Raw genomic sequence first — 24977 nt, 5'->3', positions numbered from 1 at the left:
GGATTCTAATACAGTAATATACCTATTCAGATATCTTGGCAACCCATCAGGTTGCTCCGCCGGGCTTTGGGGCAGCCAAAAATATCTAAAACCCAATAGATAATTAGAAGGTCTAACCCAACCCATTTCTTGGCGGGTCGGGGCGGGTTGGGGCGGGTTTCGTGGGTTGGGTTTAACAAGTCTAGTTCCTAGTAGACCAACTCATCACAATTCAGGCAATGCTCGAATCAAGACTTCGGGCGTAGCTCGTCACACTACCAGCCCCTAGTAGTTCTAGTTAATAGAAATTATAAGTAGGCAGTAGAAGAAATAGTTGACAAGTATAAAAGGCTACTTAGATATAAATATTATAGCAAGGTCCTGGTATGTTGGCTTAACTACAGGGAATTAATATAGGAGCTATAAGTAAACTTTGAAGAAGCTAAAGCCCTAGATATCTAGGAATAGTATATTGCTGCAGGGGAAGTTATACCTACAGGCTGCCTTGAACAGAAGGCCCGCTGGAGGAAGGGGAGGCTTATGTAACAAGCTACGCCTGAAGTCTTGATTCAAGCATTACCTAGATTGCAATGAGTCAGTCTACTAGGAACTAACTGCTGATTAAATCTCTGGTCCGGGATAAGCCCTGTACAGGCCAGTTCTTATAAAATTATTGCTGACTTCCAGAATGACAAATCAAGGTTGGCACCAACGTCGGTCCGTGACACATATAGGAAGCTCGACGGTCACTGTGTTTTAATTCTCTAGCGAATTCTTCTAGTCTAATACTACCTGTTAGTATCAACGACTCTAGCTCGTGACAATAATAGCCAATAGCCTGGCTTGTAACACGGGCAGTTTGCTGCCAGGCAAATTATTAAATTATATCATTAGCATAGCTTTAGAGAACAATCAATCATACCTTATTAATCAATGAAACCCTTGCCCATTGCAACACCTAGTGTACATGATAAGCCCCTTTGGCTGGCTTACACTACGTGATAACAGCAGCCTAGTCTCTGACCTGTGATCTGACCTGTTGCAATGAGCAAGGTTTGATCAGTAAATAAAGTATTATTGATCATTGTGTTCTCTAAAGCTATCGCTAGGTAATATCATTTATTATTCTGCATTCTGCCCCAGCCGACCGCCTGGGTCGCGGGCATTGTCTGGGCATCGCCAGGCGTTGTCTTTGGGAAGGGCAACATGACCCTTCTATATATTATACCAAGAGAGATTGAAGAAAAAGAGATTCATGATCATCGAGGCCGAGAATCAATTGTCATATGGAGCCCGAACCTTACTGGCTATGTTCATGTTGTGATACAGCTTCTTTCTGCCCTTTCCCTATTGAGCGTCCACAACACTACTTCTATATAAAGATCATTTATAATATTTTCTTTTTAAGCAAAGTATAATGTTACTAGATTATAGCAGGAGTTAATTTACGGTGTAGTATAGTTTATATAACAAAGCTAAGTAATTTTGCAATACGGCTTATTCTAAGTATTATCTGTAAAATAAGCTCTATAGCCTACACTGGCTCATGACAGCAGCTTATATTGAGCCCGGTGCTTACGATAATCACGACATATAGATGCCCAGAATGCGGGGGTTGACGGCACATGCAATACCGACTTAGGATCATGGTCTGCCCTTAGGACCTCTCGATACCCTGAGCCTAAGAAGAACTCTCTTAGCATTATCTGACTATCAGCCCCCTGTAATTTTAATTCTGCCAGGTACTTTCTATATGGAAAACCTACCAACATACAAGAGTCTCTTAAAGAGGAGCTGTACTATAAAGACTTTTTAAAACAACATATTGAAAATTAAGCAGGACATGGTTAAAGTAAGCTGTTTAATAGTAATCATAACTTAGCCATAGGGTACAATACCTTATTAGCTTTGTTTGACAAACTTCAATCGAGCACTTCCCCCCTACATCATAGTTGTGCCTTCATGGTTGACCCCATCGCATATTGTGGGCTACAGCTTGAAGCAGAAAGGTGGAAATTATTTTTAGCTTTCCCCAAGATTTCAAAGCGCATCTTCTAGCTGCCCACAAGCTTGCTTGAAGTACCCCGCTTGTTTTCAGGAAACCCGCCGTTGGGTTCTCTTGCTTGCTTCATATCTCTCAAAATGTCAGACTTTCTGGCGTACCTGACTTCTGCGCCCTCTCGCCCCCACGGGTCCGCCAATATCACCGACAAATGCTACGACCACCAACTCCGTGATCTGATTGCATACCTAAAGCAACCTGGCGTAGCCCCGAGCACTGCGGACATCAACGGGTACCTAGAAGTAAGAGGGCGCTGCATTTTCAACGCCAAAATGCCGCACAAGATACTAATGGTACGACTTCACAGGCCATCAGCCCTGCCGTACACAGTCTGTCATATCTCTACTTACTGCGCATCCGAATACAACAACTCCAGGAGAAAACAGCTGTTGGTGTGCCAAACGATTTACAGCCTGGAGGTACCCTATGGAATCAAACTGTTAAGTTCTTGCGATCGTTTGATCCAATTCAGATTAGATACGTTGGCCATGAATGGCGAGAACTTGTTGACTCGGTGGCCAACGCCGCGCTATCTGTTTCCAAGGTAAGAGGACGTTCTCCCAATGGAGCCTTGGACCCTTGCCAGAACTGACTTATATGAAGCCAATATTGGCAGTCAAAATGATCAGGGACGCTCTAGAACGTCTCAACACCGCCGGAGTATTTACATCACTCCATTTAATGCTAGTCAAACTTGCGCTGCTCTCATCCTCATATACATATGTACTTCCAGTCCTGGACAAGCTCCTATGCCACTTCCCCTCGGACACCCAGAACGCACATGCGGGGATACTGCTTTGCTCGGAGCATGAACCTAGCACCGTATTTTTTACAGATTCGTCTGGGTTTTCGGCAAACCTAACATACCGGGACCACCTCCAATTCTATATGTACAGCGGGATGGTTTATATGGCTCTCAAGAAGTGGGACCAGGCGTCTCATTGCCTGGGGATTGTTATATCGGCCCCAACCGCTAACTCGGTCAGCAAAATTATGGTGGAAGCATACAAGAAGTGGGTTTTGGCGAATCTGCTTGGGCACGGGAAGGTGATTAATTTGGGACCGAAATGCATGTCACGGCTTAACTAACTATACTCCCAGCTATTTTCCGTCCCAAATTTGGTCGCTCCTCATGTTACCCGGGTATACCAGTCATTGTCGAAGCCATACATCTCGCTGGCCGAGGCGTTCGAGAAACGTGACTTCCAAAGACTGAGAACCGAAATTAGTCTAGGGCAAACAATTTGGCGGGCCGTGCGTGACACCCTTACCGTCTGACAGCCCGATCATGCTAATAATCTCAGGATAAAAACTCTGGACTTGTTTACCAGGTCTTTGAAGCATACGACAAGTTCTTAATCATAAAGTTAGGGAAAACATTTTCTGCTCTCACAATGCCCGATGTACTGCAACGGGCTTCGTCTTGCTCGAAGGGTTCCCGTGATATCGAAGAATTCGTTGTCTCGCTTGTGATGACGAAAGAACTGAGGGCCAAATTATCTCATTCTCCGGGCAACGAAACCACTACAATGTTGCGTTTCCCGCTGAGCTCTCAGAGCCATGCACTTCGGGAAGAGCATATACGGTTTAGGTTGATACAGAAAGAGGCTGCACTAAATACAATTTCCCGAGCAATAACCCAGACGAAAATTACGCTAGAGACTTCTCATGAAAACCTTCAAGTCATAGCGAAAAACCAGAAGTTGGCTGGTAGCTCCGAAAGATCTGGCGTTGTGGGTTCTACTGAGGCAGACGGTGGCGGTGACTTAGATGAAGATCTCATGGGGGATGGCCGATAGTGCGAATATGGTTGTTGGACGAGGTAGAATCTCTTTCGCATTCAATAGCATGCATGAGAAATGATCAAAAAGCAACTAGTATCAATAGTTGGAGCTCAACCCTATCAGCCGTATGGAAAGTCGACTAAGTGATTGAAGCTGATACTCAGCTATGTTCATGCTAGCCGGTTTTTTTGCACGTATTCTAGACCTAGTTTCACTTATCATTATGCATTACATGTGTACTTTTAAATCATGCGTATGTGGCACTTGATTCTCCACTCGCCTATGACACACTCTGGTTACATAAGGTGAGTGCTTACTACTCAGCATGCTCGTCCTCCGCCAGCTGTTACCGCACATTCTCGTTTCACAAGTGTGCTTATAACGTCTTCCTCTTGTTTTCCTTAAGTAACCTGCGAGCCAAAAAATGTCGCTCACAGAATCGACGGCGATCGACATCGCGAAAGCTGCGTCCTCGGCGTCTCGCCACCTCGCGATTCTTTCGGAAGCGGACCGCAACGAAGCCCTAACAGCGTTACACGCAGCGCTTTCAAGGAACAAGGATGCCATACTTGAAGCAAATGCTAGGGATATCCAGGCGGCAACACAGGCTGTCAACGGCGGCAGTCTCAATCATAGTGTCTTGAAGAGGCTCGATTTGTCCAGACCAGGAAAATACGATGATATGTTGCAGGGCATTTTAAGTGTGAGGAGTTTGAGGGATCCCAGTATGTTTGCGTCAGCACTCCTCTCTTACGTATCTGGTTTTCTTTATCCCGGGGTTTTCTGATTATGTTGAAGTTGGAAATGTCACGTTGAGAACCCTCCTCGACGACGGCCTTACTCTTGAGAAGGTCGCATGTCCCATCGGGGTACTGTTGATCATTTTTGAGGCCCGGCCTGAGGTTATTGCGAACATTGCTGCGTTGTCTATCAAGTCTGGCAATGCTGCAATACTGAAAGGTTTGCTTCTTAAGTTTTGGTATGTAGTTCTGAACTCCTGCTAATATTCAAAAGGAGGGAAAGAATCCACGGAATCTTTCGTAACGATCGCGAACGTGATCTCCGAAGCTATTTCTCACACCAGGGTGCCGCAGTCGTCTATTCAGCTTGTGAAGACCAGAGCGGCTGTCTCCGATCTACTGGCACAGGACTCGCTTATCGATCTTGTCATACCTCGAGGCTCCAATGACCTCGTTAGATTCGTTAAAGAGAACACGAAAATACCAGTTCTTGGTCATGCAGATGGGCTCTGCTCTGCATATATCCATTCCGATGCTGACCCGGAAATTGCCCTCAAGGTTATTGTGGATTCCAAAACCGACTATCCCGCCGCATGCAACTCACTAGAAACTTTGCTTGTACATCAAGATGCTCTCAAGGAAGTTCTACCGCCTCTTGCCAAAGCACTTATTGCGAAGGGTGTCACTCTCCGGTGCGACGAATCCTCTAAGGCTGCGCTCATTGAAAACTTGACTCTCAAGGAAGCGGGGATGCTTCGGGATGCCTGCGAGTCTGATTTCAGGACTGAGTTTCTTGATCTTACACTAGCCGTTAAAACAATACCTTCCAATTCGCCTCTCACTGACGTCGAAGCGGCAATAGCCCATATCAATTCGCATTCTTCGAAACATACGGATATAATCATTACGGAATCAGAAAATATTGCTAATATTTTCATGAAAGGCGTTGACAGTGCTGGGGTGTTCTGGAATGCGTCCACTAGATTCGCTGACGGGATGAGATACGGGTTTGGCACTGAAGTCGGAATCAGTACCAATAAGATACACTCGAGAGGGCCAGTTGGTTTGGATGGGTTGACTATCTATAAGTATTTGATTCGAGGCAGTGGTCACAGGGCTGGTGATTATTTTGACGGCGAAGGAGGCAGAAAGTATAAGCATCAGAACTTAGAGCTATCATAGACAAACATGCAAATTCTAGAAGTTTTTCAAGTGAATCCATTTTTCCTCATCCCGATCGACGCCACTACCGGAAGTTATCATTTAATGTCTTTACATTCAAGCCAGCTCGGAGTGGCGGCCAGTTGAGTTCGTTAAATCAAGGCCTCTTCTGACATACTCAATTCATCTCGGAATAACTGCTTCACACACAAATCTCAATCATTCCATTTAGACCTTGAAACCGCGAGACCTTCTGCGACCACGAGCACGCTCGAACTTTCGACCCTTGCTTCGCACATACGGTTTCTAAACAAGGTCAGCCCCAAACCTGCAGAAACTGAACATAAGACGATACAAACCTTGTGCTTGTGGGGTCCGAAGCCAAAGTGCTTCACCGCTTCTCTGGCGTTCTTAGGACCACGGAGAAGAAGAGTGTTGGCTCCAGTTGGCGCCCGCAAAGCTAGCTGGTCCAGGGTGAGAGTCTCACCACCAGCCTTCTCGATACGGGCTCTGGCCGTCGCGGTAAAGCGCAGAGCGGCCACGGAAAGCTTGGGAACAGTAAGGAGACGGTTATCATCGGTAACAGTTCCGATAACAACGATGGTCTTGCCCTGGTGAGATTCGGTAACGTTCGAGGCGATGCGGGACAGCGACACAGGGGGACGGTTGATACGGGACATGAAAAGGCGGCGCAGCACAACCTTGTTGAAGTTCGATTCCGTGCGGCCTGAAGTTAGTAGTTAATAATTAAGTCCTATAATCGAAATTTCGCGAATTGGAAGGTCGAATCATACGGGCAAGGAAGCGGTAGAGCTTCACGAGAACCTGCAAGTAGACGTTCTCGCTTTTCGGCGCCTTGCGGTGGGTGCTGCGCACATGGTGGCGGTCCAAGTCGATACCTATTTACCCATCGATAATCAGCAAAGTTGCCCTCCAGGAATTATGAATAGCTGTGGACGATCAAAGCGGGCGCTCGGGATGCAGTGATAGTCGTCAAAGCGTCAAGTTGCTTGAGAAATGCTGGAACGTACCCATGGCTGCTGAAGTTTCCGACTCGAAGTTGGCTGGCTGTCGCACCCAGATACAAAGTGAAGCTGTCGAAGGTTTCGATAGATGATTTTCTCTCCGTGGACAAATGTGCGGGTCCAGGCCCTGAGCCCTAAATTACTCCTTCGGGAGTGGCTGGACCTACATTGTGGCTTGGGCTTAATACGGGTGGTGGCACAGACCACTAGCGAGAAACTGCTTATATAGTATTTACTGTAACGTGAGACTGTTGGTAATTCAAGAGCAATAAATGGCCATTGCCATAAATCCTCACATAGGATCAGGCTTCGATCGCCGCTAAGCAGCTCGGTATATGGATAGAAAGGTGTAGTACAGAATGCATTCAACATACTACTATCACGTGTATGAACAGTACATGACCGTTGTGACGTATCAGCTCACACAGCAAGCGAGGACGATTCATTTAGAGTGGACGTTAGCTCTCCCGACTTGGTGGTTAATATACTACCTTTCATTTTCAGTCACTTTTGAGTTCTTGAAGTGCTGAATCAGGGATCTTAAATATTGGAAATGATCATATATTTCTCTTTGAATTATTCGCTGCTCATCTGTTATTATGGCAGGGAAGAAGGACCTCTTATACTTCTACGTAGCCTTGATTGCTCTATCTTAGATGCCCGTAGTCGCACTGAAAACTACTCAAAGTACATGTATTCAATACTTACTTGGTATTGCTCCTTTACCTCCGTTCTGCAGTACATGTCAAGTCGGTGACTTTTCGTCCTTTGGGAGGAAACGGAATCATTCCCAGTTATCGTTGCTCCAACTCCGTACTGTGGTGGGTTCCCAAACACAAGAAAGAGCGCTTATTCTATTGGAACGCGAGGGAGAATTAACCATCTCATCTCCTCTAATACTAACGAGATATGAGTAACGGGCTCTGATGCCTGGAACAATATGCGAACATCAGGATGGCCGCTTTCAAAGCAAAATGGCTGGTCCATGCGAGACAGTTACGCCCGATCTAGTATCACCTTTCGTCAAAGCTCAATAAAAAATCCCGGGTGAGCTCAAAGCTGAGCCAACTGCTCGCCATGCTGGGAGCAACTTTAAGGAGGTTCGGCGCGATTCCCTTGAAGAGACCGCGGACACCCTCTTCGGCCACAATCACTTTTACGGCGTCGAAGATTGAAGCATATTGGTAGCCCATATTGGACATCGTGTTGATCTGGAAACGCCTTCGGAGGACATCGCTAGAAACTCGTCAATACCCTCTGTAGTGCACTAAACTAGGATAACTCTTACAAGGGATAGGTGCATGTTTGTGCCACAGCCCCTGAGATGGCACCGGCCAGCAATTTGCGAAGAGCACTGGGTGTGGAGTCCCCTTCAGGAGTCAAATATTTACGAACTGATTCGTATGTCATAAAGTTCAAGCCAACCTAGGCAAAGTCAGCTGATGTCACTCAAGGACGATTGTCCAGTACGCCTGGAAATCATACATAAGGGGCAACACCGGCTACGGTTGGAATGATACCACGGTAAAGCGCTAAAAAGCCGCCCTCATTCTTATAGACTAAAACCATGGTCGTAAACATTCCCGGCAACTTCTCGCCGGCGCTATCACGCTTGAGAGCCGCAAAAGAGGCAGATTGTATGGACAGCCTTGTACGGACCAAATCAAGGGGATAGGTTACAATGACTGGTCACGCCAATTGCGTAGGCAATGTTAGTTTGGTCAAAGTAAGAATAATGTGTTTCGTAGGGTTGGTATACAAACCTGAGGTTATCCCAGCCGCCCCTCCACAAATGAGTCGGCGTATTGGCGTCAAATCCGCATCAGGCGAAGGCTCAGCGAACTGCGAATGTCAATTCTGCAATACATTACTTCCATATCGAGGAAATACCCTTTTATAGAAATTATAACTGCCGAACTGCACCGCTGAGTACGGGATAATCCGTATACAGTTCGTGCCATTTCCCCGCAAAAAGCCTCGCCAGCCTTCCTCCCGTCCAATCTTTTTTAGGGCCTGCCAGATTGATAGTTTGTATTCCTCCCTCCCGACACTTTGGATCTGAAGAAGAATTTTCAAACGTTCGAGCGGCGATACGATGGTTCTCGATACAGCGCCAGCTACTCCCCCAGCTAGGAAAGCTGCCGTAACGGGCTCGGCGACTGCAACTCTAGCTCCGTGCAGGAGGGAGCTTCTCGGATATGTTTCCTATTCAAATCATGAGCGAAATGGTCGGGGAATAAATGCGCATCCTACCTGAGTCGAAGTGGGTGCCTCTAATTGCGAGATTTTCGACAAAGCACTTTTGTCAACGCCATCTGACCCGTCATGACGGGTTGCTTCCTGGCGATTCAGACTCATTCCGCGTCGATAAAGGAGACAATCTAACTAGAGATGACCGATTTGTCTTAACAATACCTCCTATCGGCATCGAGCCAGACGTCACTCCAAACAAGCTGTCTTTCGTTCACTTTATGGCTGCGTTGCCGCGCGAGTGAGCCCGGCGTCAACCAGTTATATATACAAGCGGATACGCAGCAGGAGCGAGATATTACAACAACCAAATTTCGAATGCTGTCCTGGCCATGTGTATGCGATTATAGCTGCATGATGCGACAAAGGCAAGTAAGGCAGCAGGCTGATTTGCACGAACAATGTACAGTGCTTGATAATGTTTGCAACGCAGACACTGGGAGAGAAATTTGGAGTAGGAATAAAAGTGATGAATATAGTTGTGATAGCAGAGGCTGTTAGGGGTCCGGCACTGGTCTTCTAAGGCCTCCGAAAATCGCCTGGAAGAAGTCGGAAAAACTCAACTCGCCTCGGGTCCTTAGCCAGTGCAAATATAGATACTGTACCGATACTGACCAATTGAGCTTAAGATATGGTAGGAACTCCCAACGTATATGGAGAAGGGTGGATCCCAGAACTCCAATTATTAAGCGCGCGCCTAGCCTACGCGAGAACATTGCTACAGAGCACTTTTTGGTTATATAGCATATGACAATATAACGCTCATTTGCAGAGTGAACCTTCTTCCACTACTGCTGTACAGAATTCAGATGGTAGTATTATGTTCTATTATATACTCCGTTGGTCGGTCGATAGGTAATATACAATGTAAAGTCATCTTCCTTAACATAACAACCTCTGTAGAGCCACTGTAGTGATCATACATATAAGCCAGTATTACTCGGTTGAGAAACCAGTAGATATCACTTAGAGTACTTTCTTAAAGAAAATCCGTACAGAGTGGTTTGCATGATGAGTTGCAAACTATGGACTAGGTGGACCTGCTTGTCATATGCTTCATTAGTGGCATGCGCCGCCCCCCGTAGTAGCCTCTACATACCCCCGTCAGTCTTTTTTTCATCACTCATATCCAATACTATTACTACCAACTTACCCGGCCCCGAACCCAACACCTGAACCAGTATTCTTTCTTCCTCGAATATCTTCACAAGCAGCCACCATGTCTCGCCCTGGTACCACGCTGTACGTCACAGGCTTCGGCCATGGTACTCGAGCTCGCGACCTTGCCTACGAATTCGAACGGTATGTGCCGCTCGTCAGTTACTACGCGCTACTATGACCATTGAACCGCTCCTCCCTCCATGTCTCTGCACCTTCGCTGTTCTTCTCGGTCGGTCCTCGCGATATCGGCGCCGGAAATAGCTCCTGTCGTGTTCGAAGATTATGCATTTCACTAGTTTACTGTAGTCGAATCTCCCAACCACCTTTTCCCCCTCTTTCCTTGCATATTGTACTTGTGCACTGCTCTTTTCCTTCCTCACCAGGCCCTTTGCACTCATCCTTGCTAACACATAATCATACTGCCGTATAAAACATGCTAACGTCATCTCTAGCTACGGGCGACTTGTTCGATGTGATATCCCTGCACCACGGACTCCTTCCAGCCGCTTGTATGCCTTATCCAGATAGCGTCACCTGGCCTTCCCAATATTGACATCTATTCCAGGTTTGCATTTGTGGAGTACGAAAGCCGTCGTGATGCAGATGACGCATACCACGAGATGCACAACAAACGGATTGGTCGCGATGATCTATTAAAGATTGAGGTGAGTTACTTGATGGAGGTGTTTTGTTACTGTTCTAATTCTAATTTCATATCTAGTGGGCTAGGACTCCCCCTTCTGCTTCCTGGCGCTTTGACTCTGGTCGCGACCGCCGCCGGGACCGTACTCCTCCACGCCGTGGCCGCTCTCCTTCTCCTCGTCGTGCTCGTGGGGAGTACTCGCCGCGTAGAGACGACAGGTACGATCGTGACTATGACAGACACGACCGTGATTATGAACGACGTGACCGAGACTATGATCGCCGGGACCGTGACTATGATCGCCGGGACCGTGACCGCTCTCGAGACCGATCCCGCAGCCCTGACGATAGGGATCGTGACGTGAAGGAAGATCGAGAAAGACGGGATGACGAGCGCGAGAGGCGTGACGATGAGCGTGAGAATGGGCCCAATGGCGAAGATAGAAAGGGTGAGTCTAACCTGGACCCCCACGTCAGAACGTCTACTGAATAGGACAGTTCCGTTAGAGCCCTTGACGTCTGCTCACGATGAGCTTGATACTGCTGAGTAGATCCTCTGCCACGAAAGTATAAATGCTTAATTTCATTACCTGCCGAGTTTACGCGGGAGCCGGTGGTACACTGACATCTTAACATCAAGCATGGAATCCCCCCTCCTTTTTTGGAAGATGGACCGGCACTTAGCGTAAAGTCTGTTCTTATCCGTCTCCTCGCTATTGCCGCGTCCTTTCTCTGTTCTGTTTCATTCAATTCGTCTCATATTTTCTTCCGTTTGTTGGTCATTATTGTCTTCGTGCGTTTGTTCTCAAAATCCCGTTGCCACACGGACAAGGTGAAACGAAGGTTCGAATATCGGGTAGGAGAAAGGGTGTTGGTAAAGATATGACGGCTAAGTGTTCATTACCTGTGAAAAGGGCTTTACTATTGCTTTACGTGGTATTCAGAATTCGCATAGCAGCGGGAACGAGTGCCGAACTCACGCCGAACGGTCTATTTTATTTTACCATTCCCACCTCCGCCGAATCCTGTCGTCCTTGCGTTAATCTCGATTAAGCCGTCCGTTCTTCGCCTTCCGTTCGCAGATTTAAATTTAGACGATTTTAATCCCAGATCCTCGTCCTTGCCGTTCCGGTCGTGATTCCCTGTGGCCGTTTTAAGACTGTTCCGATTGTTGTCTATAGTAGCCGTAGGATTTTACTGTATCCAGAGTCTCGGACGAGGCCCATATATTATAGGTAGGTGCAGAGGAAGTGAATTAGCTGGAATCTTGATTAGTATGAGGCTCAGCTGCCCTTGCTCGCTAAGACTTGACAGGCTGGGTCATTTGGAACAGGGCCGTTGCCATCCTTGACAGGGTGAAGTGCTCGATGAGTTTCGCCTACGCCTATGGACATTCTAGGTACAAGACAAAGCTACGGAGCACTTTCGGAGGTAGACTAAACACCTCATGTCTTCAGGCGTGTTGAGCAATACATACTATCGGCCTACTACTTATCGTGCTCTTATAACTCGTCCTCTGATGCGTCGGGAACCAATCACCGGTGTTCACCTGGGCCCCTGCTGGCTGAGGGAGTTTTCTCATTGGAGTGTTAGTCTAGGCTGCATTGCTAAGCGTTGATATCGACGTATGAAATTACAGACATGCGGCGGAGCACAATGCTGCAGAACCCCTCCCTAATAGTTCACAGGCTGCAGCCGTGAAGCATTACATTTTTTCGTACGTAGCCATTAGAGAGCCTAGAAAATACTATTTAGAGAAACAGGTCCATACCAGTGCAGGTACTAGGGCAACACTTACCAATAAATGTAGTCACCAGGCGAGACCGGACCTGACAGATATCCTCAGGCACCAACCAGATGGTTGCACCCAGCTTGCGAGCGATACTGATGCTTAATTTCGCGTTTGCATACGCCTGTTCATCAGTCTGACCAGGAGTCACGAGATCATAATCGACGTAGGAAGCCTTCATGCCGTTAAGAACATCAAGAAGGAACACGCCTGATCCAATTGACTGGTCCTTGAAACTGCGTATCGAAGAGCTGCGGCCACCTTTGCGAGTCATGTCATTGGCCCATTTAATCATTTCTGAGTCGGTGATCTCGTGTTTGCCCAAACGACTTGCAAGGCTTGAGAGGGTATTGGTGATATCCCGCCTCATCAATTGCCATACCAACCCTAGCGTGAGGGTCCGCTGACCATCAGTAATATCGGCACCCTGCACACCCACCAAAGAGAAACCATGATGTTTGCCTAGTTCGATAGCATAATTGGTATTCTCGACTGCCTTAAAGCGCATCATCTCTTGCCCAGATGCCGGAGGTTTGTTGACATGCCTCCAGTTGACACTATGAGGAATGACTTTATCGTATGCCTGCATCAAGATGGTCCCGTCGCGAAGATCGTCAAACAACGAATTGACAGCAGGTTGTACATCGAGCGAGTTCAACCACAGAGTGAACACTCTGGCTTCCCGTTCCCCCTCAGCGTCAAAGTCTTCCACCTCGAGCTTTTCTTCCTCGGTAATTGGGTCCAAACCCGGGATGGTGTTGAACAAATTTGCAACAAATGCGAGGTTCAGCTTGGGATTTCCTGCAACCAGCGATGTCGGTGTCAAAAATTTGCGACAGTTCAATTTCTCCGCATTTCCTAGAACTTCCTCAGCACGTTGTAGCAGGTCTCGGGTTTGGAGCGGTTGTCGCGAGCAGAGTTCAGGCGCCAATTGGCTCAGGAGAACAGTATAATTCTCGCCGTCTTTCACATCCGCCGAGAAATTTGTAACCCTATAATTTCACAGCGCTGTTAGCTCTTGGTTCCCAATACATGGTGTGGTCTCTGCAATATACACAAATTGAGTGTTGTAGGGCAGTTGATAGGTGCCTTACCTTCGCGGCCATTGCGCGTTCTTCAAGTGGTAATTGAACCAGCGCAGTAATATCTGCTCAGGGGGAAGCCGTAAGAATTGTTCTAACGTCTCGTCTTCCTCAAGTAGCCTATAAAGCTCGGGATGAAGTTTGATATCGATCTTCCCTAATAGGCCACGGCGAATAATTTGCCAAATGAGACCCAGGATAAGATGCTCCCGCACTTCTATAATGTCGCCGCTTCCAATATTTACGACTGAGCACCCAATTCCTTTGGCTGAGTTGATGACTATATTATTGTTTTCAGTCATGTGGAATGCGTTAAGCTCTTTGAGTTTCCTGCCAGGTTTGTTCAGAACGCGCTCATCAATAGTATCGGGGACGCTGTCGTTGATAAGTTTTGCGAGAACCAGACCGTCCTTGCACTTATCGAACATCTCGAATGTATCGGTAGGGAAAGGTAGAAGATGGCCAATGTCTGGATCACCTGCTAGGACAGCATTGATATGTCTCGTAAATTCGGTCCTTTCATCTTCGTTGATTGTGTGCGTGACATTCGAAGAGGAACCTTGGACATGAATCTTGCCTCCTACACTACCTTTGGAGACATGTCGTGCGGCTCCGGGGGCCGCTGCGGAAACGGGGTCCCGAACAGGCACGCTCTGCGTCGAACCAGAGCGAAGCTTAGCAATGAGCTGTGAGCCATATTTAGCTAATGTGCTTTCAATGACAATTCAGAACGAAGGCACTCACATCCACATAATCTTCAAGTTCCACCCGACGGGAGCTGTCAAGCTCAACCTCCTTTAGTGTCTGGCGCACGATATCGTAAGGTTGACGTTCTGACTGCTGAGTGGCCTTGATAACTGTTCCCTCGTCCAGATAGCCTTTGTCGTCCACGTCCAGTTTTCGGAATGCATCTTGGAGAGCAAAGATCTCACCCTGCTCAAATTGGGGGTACTTCCTGTAATGCGAATGATTAGGCCAGGTCGAAAAGAACGAGAGCCGGAGAAAGATGGGTGCGGAAATAGGAATAAACATAGGGAGAGCGAACCTCTGGATTTTAATCACGTTCATTTTCAGAATTTGGCTCCCCTCTCGCAATGGCTGATTGATTCAGGATGAACAGGGGATAATAGTGGTAGTTTCGGCTGAAGATATCGAAATCAATTTGTTAGGCACCTCGATCGAGGACCTATTGTGAAAATGCGGAAAGTTATGGACGGTATGTGGCTGTGGGAATGGAGAAAGTGGTGGTGTAGTTACTTTAGTACTATTCATACCAATCCATATTATTTAGGGAACCTAGGTAGGGTGTTAAGGCAGATTTATATTTACGTACGAATGGGGCGGGGCGGGGTCGAACAGTCCGTAAGATACGACGTACTCCGGAATCATCAACAGGATTAGCACCGAGTAACCGGCGCGGGCAGGCCTTGGAGTAAAATGTGACAAACAATAAAAGTGGTCCACTCCCAGTCAAGCATGGCGGTAGTATACATAGATATGTGTGCACGATCAGGGCAGTAGTCCTTAGATTGCTCGTAGATTTCAGCTTACAAGTAATGATGCAATGATAAATCCCGGGCCTTAGATAAGTTACCGTGGACGTGGCTTTGGTCATATTGGCAAACCCCTCGCAGTTTCGCTACGTCATAACACTTAATACCTTCTCCGTACCGTGGTACTACTTTAGGTACGCTGGTATTTGCCAATTCCCCCAGCTTATATTTCAAGCAGAGCAAAAAGTTTCTATCTTAAGTGACCATGTCTCTTGTTCACGTTGCTCCGAGCCGCGTCCGGTAACAACGAACAGTAACTAATTTCTAGGGCTAACTTACCACGCAGAGGGACCGCTCTCGGGAGGCTTCGTAATGTTTGCGCCAAGAAGGCGGAAGTACTCCATGATTTACGCAAAGTTAGCTGCCAACATAGTCGCTATACCACCACACAGGCAACCCTTATATCTACACTATTATATATCCTAACATATCGAGCAAACCAATAACTTGTTATCGCTTTCCAGTCTTTCATCTTTTCTCCCGGAACCCGCCTCGCGCCAGAACGAAAAATTGCTCCCACAGGTGGATGCGCCCTGCTAGACAGCTCTCCATTACGTTCCGCTCGCTTGTTGTCAGCAATTTCCATAGCGTCGGTCGTGATTACCACACATATTCTTTTGATGCTGTCGAATTCACGGCGTTGATGGCAACCGATTCTACAAAAGAAGCGGCATCATCTGGGACATCCTTCTACAGCACAGCAAGACCCAGTAGCAATCTAGATGCCGGTAAAGATGCGCAAGAAATTCTTAGGCGGTTCCAAGGGAGAGACCACACCATCTCTCAGAGAAACAGGCTTGGAATCCGCCACTATCCGGCCGACTCTCCTCCTCTGAAGGTCAGGTGGTTTTACGCGGTGGACTCGCCCAAATGGAAACCATCCTTTCTGGACCAACCCAAAGAGATCTCGAAACCTTTGCCAGCTCCGAAGAAGTTTGTTCCATTTACAATAAAGGATTCCCAAGCGATTGAACGTGCATTCCAGGACTTGTGCAATGCTGAGCTGGAGCGCGAGCAGGGACATTCACCTCAGCCGGTAGAGGATGAACCTGTGAAAGTACCTGTTAACGAGGACTATCTCTTCGATGTGAACATAAACAAAAGGGAGCTTTGCCCAGCTTACTGGATAGGCCCTGTGTACGAAGTTCGTCGTGGGACATGGTTTTTCCAAGAAGGTTCAACTATCAAACCCTGCGAAGAGAACCTGGCCGCCCAGCTAGAGGAAGGGTACCTAAAAGTGAAACCGTGGCGACCTGCAGATACCAGCGAGAGTTCCTCTCAGCCTTTGTCAAATGCAAATAACCGCGAGCAAGGTATGTTCGCGCGAAGGATGATGAAGCTATCAGCCGTTAACTTCAGCAGAGTGTACCGGAATTGTATCCTCCTCGCCTGCAGCCGAAGCACGAAAACACCGCCTGTTCGGTTCCTATATGAACAATATTGTCACATATCAAGATTCTACAATAGCCTTGCTCACAAGTGATGATTTTATGTCCAGGGTTAGCAAAACGGTATATCAGACTCTCGGTGGAGTACCAGGCACCAGACTAGTTCGTGGATTCTCAGAAATGAAGAAATATAATGAAGCTCAGGATAAGAAAAGCTCTGATAAGAAAGCTAGCGAGCCGCTGCCTTCTGATCAGAGCGCACAGACCGGAAATACCGTCGCCAGACCAACCCTGGATCTTTCGAAGTCCAACACGGAGCCGCAAGAGTCGCCAGACACGGCAGAATCGAGACCAATCACAACCCTGGAACGGCGTGTTTCGTCTCTAGCAGGCGTGCAGGACTCCACGGAAATTGAAGAACAGGCCCGTAAACAAGAAGAAAAGGAAATGGAAGATCTAAGGGAGACAGATGACGAGGACAGGGAGAGAGAAATTGATCACTTAGTCCTGGTCACACACGGAATCGGTCAGCGGCTCGGCCTGCGTCTAGAAAGTGTTAACTTCATACATGATGTGAATGTTCTCAGAAAAACAATGAAACGCGTCTATAAAGCGTCTCCAGATCTTCAAGCTCTCAATTCTGCCTTCCCGGACCGACAGAAAAACTGCCGCGTTCAAGTCCTCCCTGTGTAAGTCTTGACTTCATTGTCTATTTGAAGTTTCTTTGTGCTAATCCTTTTAGGTGCTGGAGACACTTACTAGAATTTCCTCATAAAAAGGCCGGCCAAAATCGTACAGAGCTCGACCTGGCAGATATGGACATGCTCGATGATGATGTCTACCCTACTCTGTCCGACATCACTCTTGAAAGTGTTCCCGCCGTCCGGAATCTCATTTCTGACCTCGCCATTGATGTTCTGCTCTACCAAAGTAAGCACCGTGACCAAATTTCCGCCATTGTCAGGAATGAATGCAATCGAATCGTCGAGCTTTACAGGAAGCGAAACCCTTCTTTCAACGGCACAGTGAGCCTTTGTGGGCACTCCCTCGGAAGTGCGATTCTATTCGATATTCTCTGTTCGGGGGACACAGGGCCAAAGATGGAGAATATTCATGATGAAGCTGGTACAGCTTCATTAACATTTGAGTGCGAGGAATTCTTCTGTCTAGGGTCTCCAGTAGCTCTATTTGAGATGCTCAAAGGTAAGACCATTGCTGGGCGGTCTTCTCAACGGGGTGGGAGTACTAGGGACCTTGCCGCCGCCAGCGTGGGGTCCAGGTCTAAACGTCAAACTGCAACTTTAGGCACAGGGACTGCGGTTACTGAGAATCAGTCCTCCGTGTCTGTTCCAAAGTGCCAGCAACTGTATAACATATTCCATCCGTCCGATCCGGTGAGTTATCGCATGGAACCATTAATATCTCCGGCAATGTCCTCTTTAAAGCCCCAACCTTTACCATCCGTCAAACGAAGCATTTGGACCGCTTCTGGGCAAAGTCTCTCTTTAATCGGCAGTCGCGTGGGCCAAAGTGTCGGCTCATTGTGGACCAATTTCACATCCGGTGTTGCTAGCAGTTTGTTGAACCGCAGTCTCGGTATCGGTTCTGAAGAAAGCACACGGCAGCGCCCAGACAGCCGCCCTCAAACACTGCCACATTCCTCACTGCCGCAAAATGCTACCAACTCAGGTGACAGGAGTCCTACTTTGATAGACCCGGGTCTGGAGACGCTGTATGATGGCTTTCAGAAAGCCAAATTAAGACGTGAAAAAACAGCCGCGATTTCAGAGCAGGAATCAGACTCAGGCATGAAGAGCACGGACCTTGGTCTAACAAAACTGAAACTGGAGGATGAGAAAGTGAGGCTATTGAACTCCAACGGACGAGTCGATTATAGTATACAAGAGTAAGCCCGATATTGTCTTCGTCTTCTCCTTGCTGTGTTTCGCATGGTCTGATCTGATGCAAATAGGGGTGCCTTCGATATATCCCTGATTGCAAGCCTTGCCAGTCACTTGAGTTACTGGTCAGATGAGGACGTCAACCATTTTATGCTTTCGCAGATGCTCTGCCGCAATCGTACAGACTCGATCGGTCATTGACCTCATTTTGGGACACTCAGTAGTGGTACCCACAATTTATTGTTGTCGAACGATTGCTCGTACCTATATTTCTGGAGATATGAAAAGACACGCATGGGCATTTCAAGTCATATACACTAAGGAATACCGCAGAGTGACTAGCGAAGACGTCCGCCTCCCATCACTCTCAGCTCGCGGAGTGCTTCAATGCAAAGCTTTCGCAGTTTATCTAACCTCAATATGAAACCCAGTACCGGCTTATGACAAGCTTTATCATCTCCTGAAACTCTTTGTTCTAATATTCACAGCGACATGACCATTCCTAACCCACAACATTGTTCAAGCCGTCAGGCAAGATCTCTCTTTAGACGGCACAACTTTCGTATTGGACGGGTTTAAATTAGAGGGGCACAATAGAACCTCCTTCATATTGACAAAACAAGGTTTCCAGTGGTTGTGGCTAGCGACGCGCGACGCCGCTTCGAAAGTACTAGATTTAGAGCAACACTCATTTATGAAGTATCTTGTCAGCCCTATTTACAGATCCGTCCACCCTAGGAAAAGGGTACTGGACGAGTGAATCTGCGCAAGCATATCTATTATTTGATGAACCTAGTCGTCCTACTAATCCCGAGGCAAAGTGTTAGCAGGTGGCTCCCAGTGCCGCTGGTCATGGAAACGCGGGACCTCTGATGCGACCGCCCTTTGTTATCAGTTTTTATGAACGTTATAGTGAACGACCGATTTAAGTGTTTCCAAATATCCGCCGGCGGATCTTGAATCTTTCGCCCTAATCTAGGCCACGTCATTACATCTTTATCGCATAGAGCCTCCTCATTAGGATGATAGTCACGTGCTAAAAAAATAAAAAATTAAAAGACTATAGCCCTCATTGCCTGCAAAAAGATAGAGAAAACAAGTCCTCTTGCAACAATATTAATCTGGAGACTGTCAAAAACCTTACTTAGAGCTTCTCGACTAGCTACTGCTCCCATAACACCTGTTATGGCTTTTGGAAGTCCTTTTTGGATTAGGATTCGTCGAGCAGCCTCCCGCTGACGCTCCTTTTCTGCATCAGACATGGCAGGTGGCCAAGAGTTGAGCTCCTCCGCAGTTGGCAGAGCGTTCTCTTGGAGTTTAGCCAGATACGTTCCAATGGCCTCATCAGTTGTATGACGGTCAATCATGGAGTCCTGCAGGAGACGACGAATAGTCTCTAGGCTCGGATTTGCTGGTCGAAGGATATATGACTTTGCGGCATTTAACAGAGTCCGGCGTATATTCCAAGCCGAAGACAATGAATATAATTCATTGATAACAGCAAATATAAGCTCCACAGCCACTCGCGTCTCGTCTCCCGTAATAGGGTTGCTTTGCCGCCCAGCCGGTGTTTCCGTAGAGTTTCTGCTTTCCATGAGAGCGATATCATTGTTTTGCTTTTCTTCTAAGAGACTGGGTGAATCAACTTTCTGATTAACTCGATCTATCGAAGCAGAAACGGACCAGGGCTGATCGCCAGCTTTGTTGATAGGGTTACCCCCAGACTCGGGAGTCGGCACAGGAGTAGATGATTCAGTAGGAAACGCGCTCTCACCGGACGTGGCAAAGTCATCTGAATCGCATACCTTCAGCGTTTGGGATAGTGATGCACCGCCCCTCGTATCTGTACTGGGCTTCAAATCCTCCTCTTTTGGGTCACCTTTTCTCAGAGCTGGTCCATGCTTAAGAGGGTCCTTGCGGGCTACTTTGTCATTATCCGCACGGAGGGCAACTGGTGACTTTTTGCCGAGACCTCCTCCAAATACACCGGAAACGCTGTCAAGGACGGCTTTGCTGCCTCCCGAAACTCCCCGGGGGCCATTCGTTAACACGCCCAGAACTCCCTTACCAACATTTTCAAACGTAGCTTGACCAGGGAAAACAAAGCCAGGTTTTTCTGATAAGTCCGCGGCCTCGATCCCCAGGCCGCGATCTTTTTCGAGAAATCGTTTCATCGTCACACTCTCGGCAAGGGGTTCCAGCTGAAGGGCTTCTTGAAGATATCGTTCTAGATCCCGTGCTAGAGCTTGATGTGTTCGTCCTTTCCAAGGTGGAACGTGCGGATAGGAATCTCCAAAGTGCAGTTGATTCAATCTTGCTATCGTTACTAATGTTTCATGAATGGATTCGAAGTCCGCATATTTCTTAAATACCATCCAACCACTGGAATGTCCGGAGTGCAACTCGACCTGAATCAGGTAGTTTGATGTAGGTTTCGTTCGCAATGCAGACATGTCTCTGGAATCGCAGCCATCATCCACCGTGACAGACGCACGAAAAAGACTGGGCGCTGAGGTGGTAACATTACTGCCTAAAGACGAACCCGTGGAAGTCTCCATAGGTGGTAATGACGGCAGGGTGACCAAATCGCCCAGTTCGCTGGGTTGAACTTGCTGTACGTCTTGAGCCGACTCAGAAGGGTAAGATTCGATCGCTGCATTACTCTGCTGTTCTTCTGCAGAACATTCCACGCCTGCGTTGGCAATTATGATATTGTTATCTCGGGTACCATGTTCTCCGCGTATCTCGCTTTGCGTTGTCTCCTCAATATACTTTGGTAAATTTTGCGCTGCAATCATGTCGCTCAGGCGTTTGGCTTCCAACATGGCTTCTCGTGTGGCTTTGTCCGCCTTATCAAACACCTGACCGGGGACATTTGGAGCATGATAGGCGGAAACACTGCCTTCCGCCACGCTTCCATTTTGAGAGATCGAAGCAGGTCGTGATGTCTCTTCCGAATCTTTAGCCGCTGCTACGCCATGGCTGCGAGCTCCCTCCAAGCCAGCATCGATTGCACTCATGATCTCGGATTCACCCTCGCTAAATAAGTAAATGATCCAGCCGTTTATAAATTCAGGCCGCGAAAGACTAGTAATTGTTGACTCGAAGGCAATCCCTGTCAAAATTTCACGAAGGAAGTTCCGGACCGGAATACAGTTGTATGCATTTGAATCCAGGTACCGGGAGAGAAGATCATCCGAGATGGTTTGAAGCTTTTGGCGCTGTTGCTGATGCGCCAGAAGACTCGAGAGACTGCTCTCAGGATTCGATTCCATGTATTGTAGCACGGCGTGCTCTGCAGTGACGTTAGGACCAGCCGCCTGAAAAGCGGCAGAGAGCTCATTCAGGAATACAATGATAATAGAAGATGAATTGGTGAGAAACTCTAAGACAGTATCTGCAGCTCGTTTACGAGAGAGATGTGAGGCAATGGAGGTGATGAAATTTGTCAAAACCGCCTGGCAAGCATTCGGAAATGTCGACTCGGAAGGAAGAATTGGCTCGTACCAAGAACTTTTCTCCAAATTCATGAGCTTATGACGGTGTAATTGTACAATATGCGGAAACTTACTTCACATAATCTCGCATTGCCGCCTCGATTAATGAGTGTAAAGCGCTAGCCGTGATGGGCCCAAAAGGGAGTACATCAACATCCGACACCGACAGAGCCCTATGATGATCTTCGCCAGCACCGTGAGCGTTTGAATCGGCTTTAACAAAATAGGTTTCCTCCCAGTGAAGTAGTTTATGGACTATACTCAACGAGAGCTGTTTCCTGCCGATAATGGTATTTTCCGATGAATTACTTTGATCCATGCCCACCCACGATGCATGTAATGCGACACCAAGAGCCATGCCGATAAGTAATAGCCCAAGTCTTCCAAGGACTATGTACGTGGTCCCCATGAGGCAGAATAGTACAAGAAGCAGCGTTTCGTTACTGCATGTTGAGAGAAAGCATAGCGCCGTGTCCAACAACTGCTTTAATCGGGCACCATCAGTATTATTTTGTATCAATCGACCATCTTTATGGCCCCTAGTGCCCTCTTCGCAAGCAGGTCGTTCGGTTTGTGGAGTCTGGTCAGATTGAGATCGGAGGGTATCGTTTGGAGCGTCCATGGTCAGCGGGAACGACTTAAACTGTACATGGGCAGCACTCAAGCCGGCCAGGGCGGCCTTCCAAGTTGGGCAAAGTAGTGTAAGTAAAGATGAAGGGTGCTCTTGAATGATAACTGTAAGGGGCTTGGGACAAGTCAAGACTAAATTAACCAGCAGGAGTTGAAGTATGTGCTTACGTAATCCATTAACAAGACTACGGGGTATCACTGCCTATACGTACTCATCTCTTCTCCATGTACTCGGAAATCGTGAAAAGTGCTTGAGAAAATATCGTATGAACAAGGTTTCGGTTACCAAAGACAGTTGGATCTACATCTGCGTACTCTAAATCAATGCGACACCCGAGTCACGTACAGAGTGTACCCTGTACTCCGTAAACCGAGCCAATTTATCCTGCCTATTACAATGCTGGTATAAGCATGTAGATGATCTGAAATTATGTACCCACAGTTTACCGTGAATATCCCAGAAATATTGGGGAGGCCAGAAGTAAAACGGTGGAATGAATGAATCTCCGCTGTCCGAGTGAATCCAGGCACTCAAAGTACATGTGCTTCGTGCCAGATGCAAAGAAGATAGCGGTGTCGCTTGCTCCGAATCTTGAGTCAAGCCTTTGTAACGAAAAGGGCTAACGTGCCCTGACGTATTTGGTATGAGAACCTTGGGCCACCAGCGTAGTATCGCCGGAGCTAGTAAGTTTCGAGATGGTTATTGTGGTAAAAGCAAGTGATTTCCCAATTTTATTGGCATAGCCTCTAATCTCGAGCCAGTCACCAGTGGTTGCAGTGGACAAATAATTGACGTTAATGTTGGTGCTCACTCCAGTTGATTCCAAACCACATGAAGCAATTGCCAGACCACCAGCCCAGTCTGTGACGCAGGCGGAGAAAACGCCGTGTAGGCTACCTTTAGAATTCAGATGCTTTGGGCCAACCTCAAGCCGGGCAGAGAAAGTGCCTTCTTCTGCGTGGTAGATGTCCACATCGCTAAGCAGAAAGTTGTAGATTGGGCTATTGACCTTGATGTGGCTCCAAACATTGAGGATTTGTTGCAAGGCTGAGCTCGTTCCGGTGGCTTCTGTGGGAGTGTTGTGCGCCATGACTGCTGAGTGGAAAAGTTCAGAGAGTAATTGGTCTCAAGTAGAACTTGATTTTTTAAGACTGCTAGCGAAAGCGTGTGTGGGCCGACACGCGCCCTTACGTATTCTAGACCTAACATAGCCTAGGGGGGGCGGAGATAAAGGCGGTGCCTAGTTAGCGCTCAGTATTCCTTCGTACGAAATACTCAATACAAGCAGGAGCGAGCAAGTGCATTGATTGCGATTTCAGCAACAGAACTCTCCATTGATGACCCATCTGGGCTGCAAGCTCAGAATCACGTGGCTGGCTTTTATCTGATCGACTTTAGCCCTCCTAGTTTGGTCCATCGTCAAAGTAATACATCCTGAAAATAAGCGCCGATTTAGCTACGGAATATACAAGATTCCTTTCTGTATCTCTGTGTTTGACTTCCTAGGACATTCGCCCGATCATGGCTTCCCAGTCTAGGAAGCGTGTCTCGGAAGTCGTTGACCATTCTCTTGTCGACAAGCCTCCTCTTAGCAAGAAGTCCAGAACCAATGCTCCAGATGTCGCTGGCTTCGATAATTCCCGTCCAGAACTCGTGGCCAGAAAGGAAGACTCAAACGGAGACATCTATTGGGAAATCTCCAAAATGCGCCGCGTCACTATATCTTCGTTTCGAGGTAAAACAATGGTCAATATTAGAGAGTATTATGAGAAGGATGGTGAAGAGCTCCCTGGAAAGAAGGTATTTTCTTCAAAGGCCTGATGCTGCTGAGATAAACATACCTACAGTACTAACATTCCGACTCAGGGTATTTCGCTGCCAATCGATCAATTTTCCTCCCTGGTGACTCTACTGCCTGAAATTGAGATTGTTTTACAAGAGAAAGGTCTATCAATCCCTCGGCCGAAATACGTCGGCCAGGGTACAAGCACCGGTGGCAATGATAAGAAGGATTCGACTGATGGACTCCCAATGGCTCGCCCCTCGCGGGAGAACATTGAAGCCACAAGTGACGAGGATGAGGACGAGGAATAGTCTTCCTAAGGTGGAGCGGATATTATATCTAGGTACTGTGTTCTTGCTGTGTGCTGGCCCGGACACTAATTTCTTGGAGGGACATGCTTAAGCTATGCAGTAAGATAGGCACGGCCCCTTCTCTAATATACTTAGTAGTTTGTTCTTTCCTAGTTGAGGCAAAATCAATAATATTAATCATGAGTCAGTGGCATTGGTCGGTCCTATAGACGTATGCTTTTCTTACACAGATGTGCTC

At 47.4% G+C, this 24977-nt stretch overlaps 10 protein-coding genes across 10 annotated transcripts, besides 1 other annotated feature; 5 read left to right on the top strand and 5 right to left on the bottom strand.

Annotated features, from left to right (window-relative positions):
• Positions 1-24977: part of a sequence feature (contig 1.100 1..337251(-1)) that runs on past the window's edge.
• Positions 2122-3840, top strand: ANIA_05798 (protein csnC; the record flags this gene model as incomplete). Its single annotated transcript, XM_050612857.1, has 5 exons — positions 2122-2283; positions 2349-2585; positions 2645-3088; positions 3143-3295; positions 3346-3840. The coding sequence occupies 5 exons, from the start codon at positions 2122-2124 to the stop codon at positions 3838-3840; spliced, it is 1491 nt and encodes a 496-aa protein (XP_050467096.1).
• On the top strand, positions 4180-5747 carry ANIA_05799 (glutamate-5-semialdehyde dehydrogenase; the record flags this gene model as incomplete). Its single annotated transcript, XM_658311.2, has 3 exons — positions 4180-4550; positions 4624-4785; positions 4840-5747. The coding sequence occupies exons 1-3, from the start codon at positions 4250-4252 to the stop codon at positions 5745-5747; spliced, it is 1371 nt and encodes a 456-aa protein (XP_663403.1). The 5' UTR covers positions 4180-4249.
• On the bottom strand, positions 5244-6815 carry ANIA_05800 (60S ribosomal protein eL18). The gene is made up of 4 exons (XM_658312.2): positions 6758-6815; positions 6521-6625; positions 6086-6453; positions 5244-6032 (listed from the first exon to the last, which is right to left on the bottom strand). Exons 1-4 carry the CDS (start codon positions 6759-6761, stop codon positions 5955-5957), a joined length of 555 nt encoding a protein of 184 aa, XP_663404.1. The 5' UTR covers positions 6762-6815; the 3' UTR covers positions 5244-5954.
• Positions 7765-9109, bottom strand: ANIA_05801 (putative mitochondrial carrier protein; the record flags this gene model as incomplete). The annotated part of the gene is made up of 6 exons (XM_658313.2): positions 7765-7987; positions 8040-8176; positions 8237-8436; positions 8515-8593; positions 8642-8956; positions 9005-9109. 6 exons carry the CDS (start codon positions 9107-9109, stop codon positions 7765-7767), a joined length of 1059 nt encoding a protein of 352 aa, XP_663405.2.
• Positions 10221-11559, top strand: ANIA_05802 (protein swoK; the record flags this gene model as incomplete). The annotated part of the gene is made up of 5 exons (XM_658314.2): positions 10221-10303; positions 10615-10671; positions 10728-10827; positions 10884-11253; positions 11303-11559. 5 exons carry the CDS (start codon positions 10221-10223, stop codon positions 11353-11355), a joined length of 663 nt encoding a protein of 220 aa, XP_663406.1. The 3' UTR covers positions 11356-11559.
• Positions 12155-14951, bottom strand: sac6 (fimbrin). The gene is made up of 5 exons (XM_050612844.1): positions 14721-14951; positions 14420-14630; positions 13688-14361; positions 12603-13585; positions 12155-12541 (listed from the first exon to the last, which is right to left on the bottom strand). Exons 1-5 carry the CDS (start codon positions 14741-14743, stop codon positions 12510-12512), a joined length of 1923 nt encoding a protein of 640 aa, XP_050467095.1. The 5' UTR covers positions 14744-14951; the 3' UTR covers positions 12155-12509.
• On the top strand, positions 15872-18718 carry ANIA_05804 (DDHD family phospholipase; the record flags this gene model as incomplete). Its single annotated transcript, XM_658316.2, has 6 exons — positions 15872-16541; positions 16696-17305; positions 17359-17819; positions 17922-18010; positions 18062-18522; positions 18589-18718. 6 exons carry the CDS (start codon positions 15872-15874, stop codon positions 18716-18718), a joined length of 2421 nt encoding a protein of 806 aa, XP_663408.2.
• ANIA_10732 (PX domain protein) lies at positions 19570-22636 on the bottom strand (the record flags this gene model as incomplete). The annotated part of the gene is made up of 2 exons (XM_658317.2): positions 19570-22030; positions 22089-22636. 2 exons carry the CDS (start codon positions 22634-22636, stop codon positions 19570-19572), a joined length of 3009 nt encoding a protein of 1002 aa, XP_663409.2.
• ANIA_10738 (PaaI family thioesterase) lies at positions 23127-23736 on the bottom strand. The gene has a single exon (XM_050612838.1). It carries the CDS (start codon positions 23733-23735, stop codon positions 23265-23267), a length of 471 nt encoding a protein of 156 aa, XP_050467094.1. The 5' UTR covers position 23736; the 3' UTR covers positions 23127-23264.
• On the top strand, positions 23933-24926 carry ANIA_05806 (transcriptional coactivator p15/PC4 family protein). The gene is made up of 2 exons (XM_658318.2): positions 23933-24445; positions 24512-24926. The coding sequence occupies exons 1-2, from the start codon at positions 24167-24169 to the stop codon at positions 24737-24739; spliced, it is 507 nt and encodes a 168-aa protein (XP_663410.1). The 5' UTR covers positions 23933-24166; the 3' UTR covers positions 24740-24926.

This window comes from Aspergillus nidulans, chromosome I (assembly GCF_000011425.1).
Source record: "Aspergillus nidulans FGSC A4 chromosome I".
Taxonomy (NCBI): domain Eukaryota; kingdom Fungi; phylum Ascomycota; class Eurotiomycetes; order Eurotiales; family Aspergillaceae; genus Aspergillus; species Aspergillus nidulans.
The sequence above is the reverse complement of the archived record's forward strand: the minus strand, read 5'-3'. Positions and strand labels throughout refer to the sequence as shown.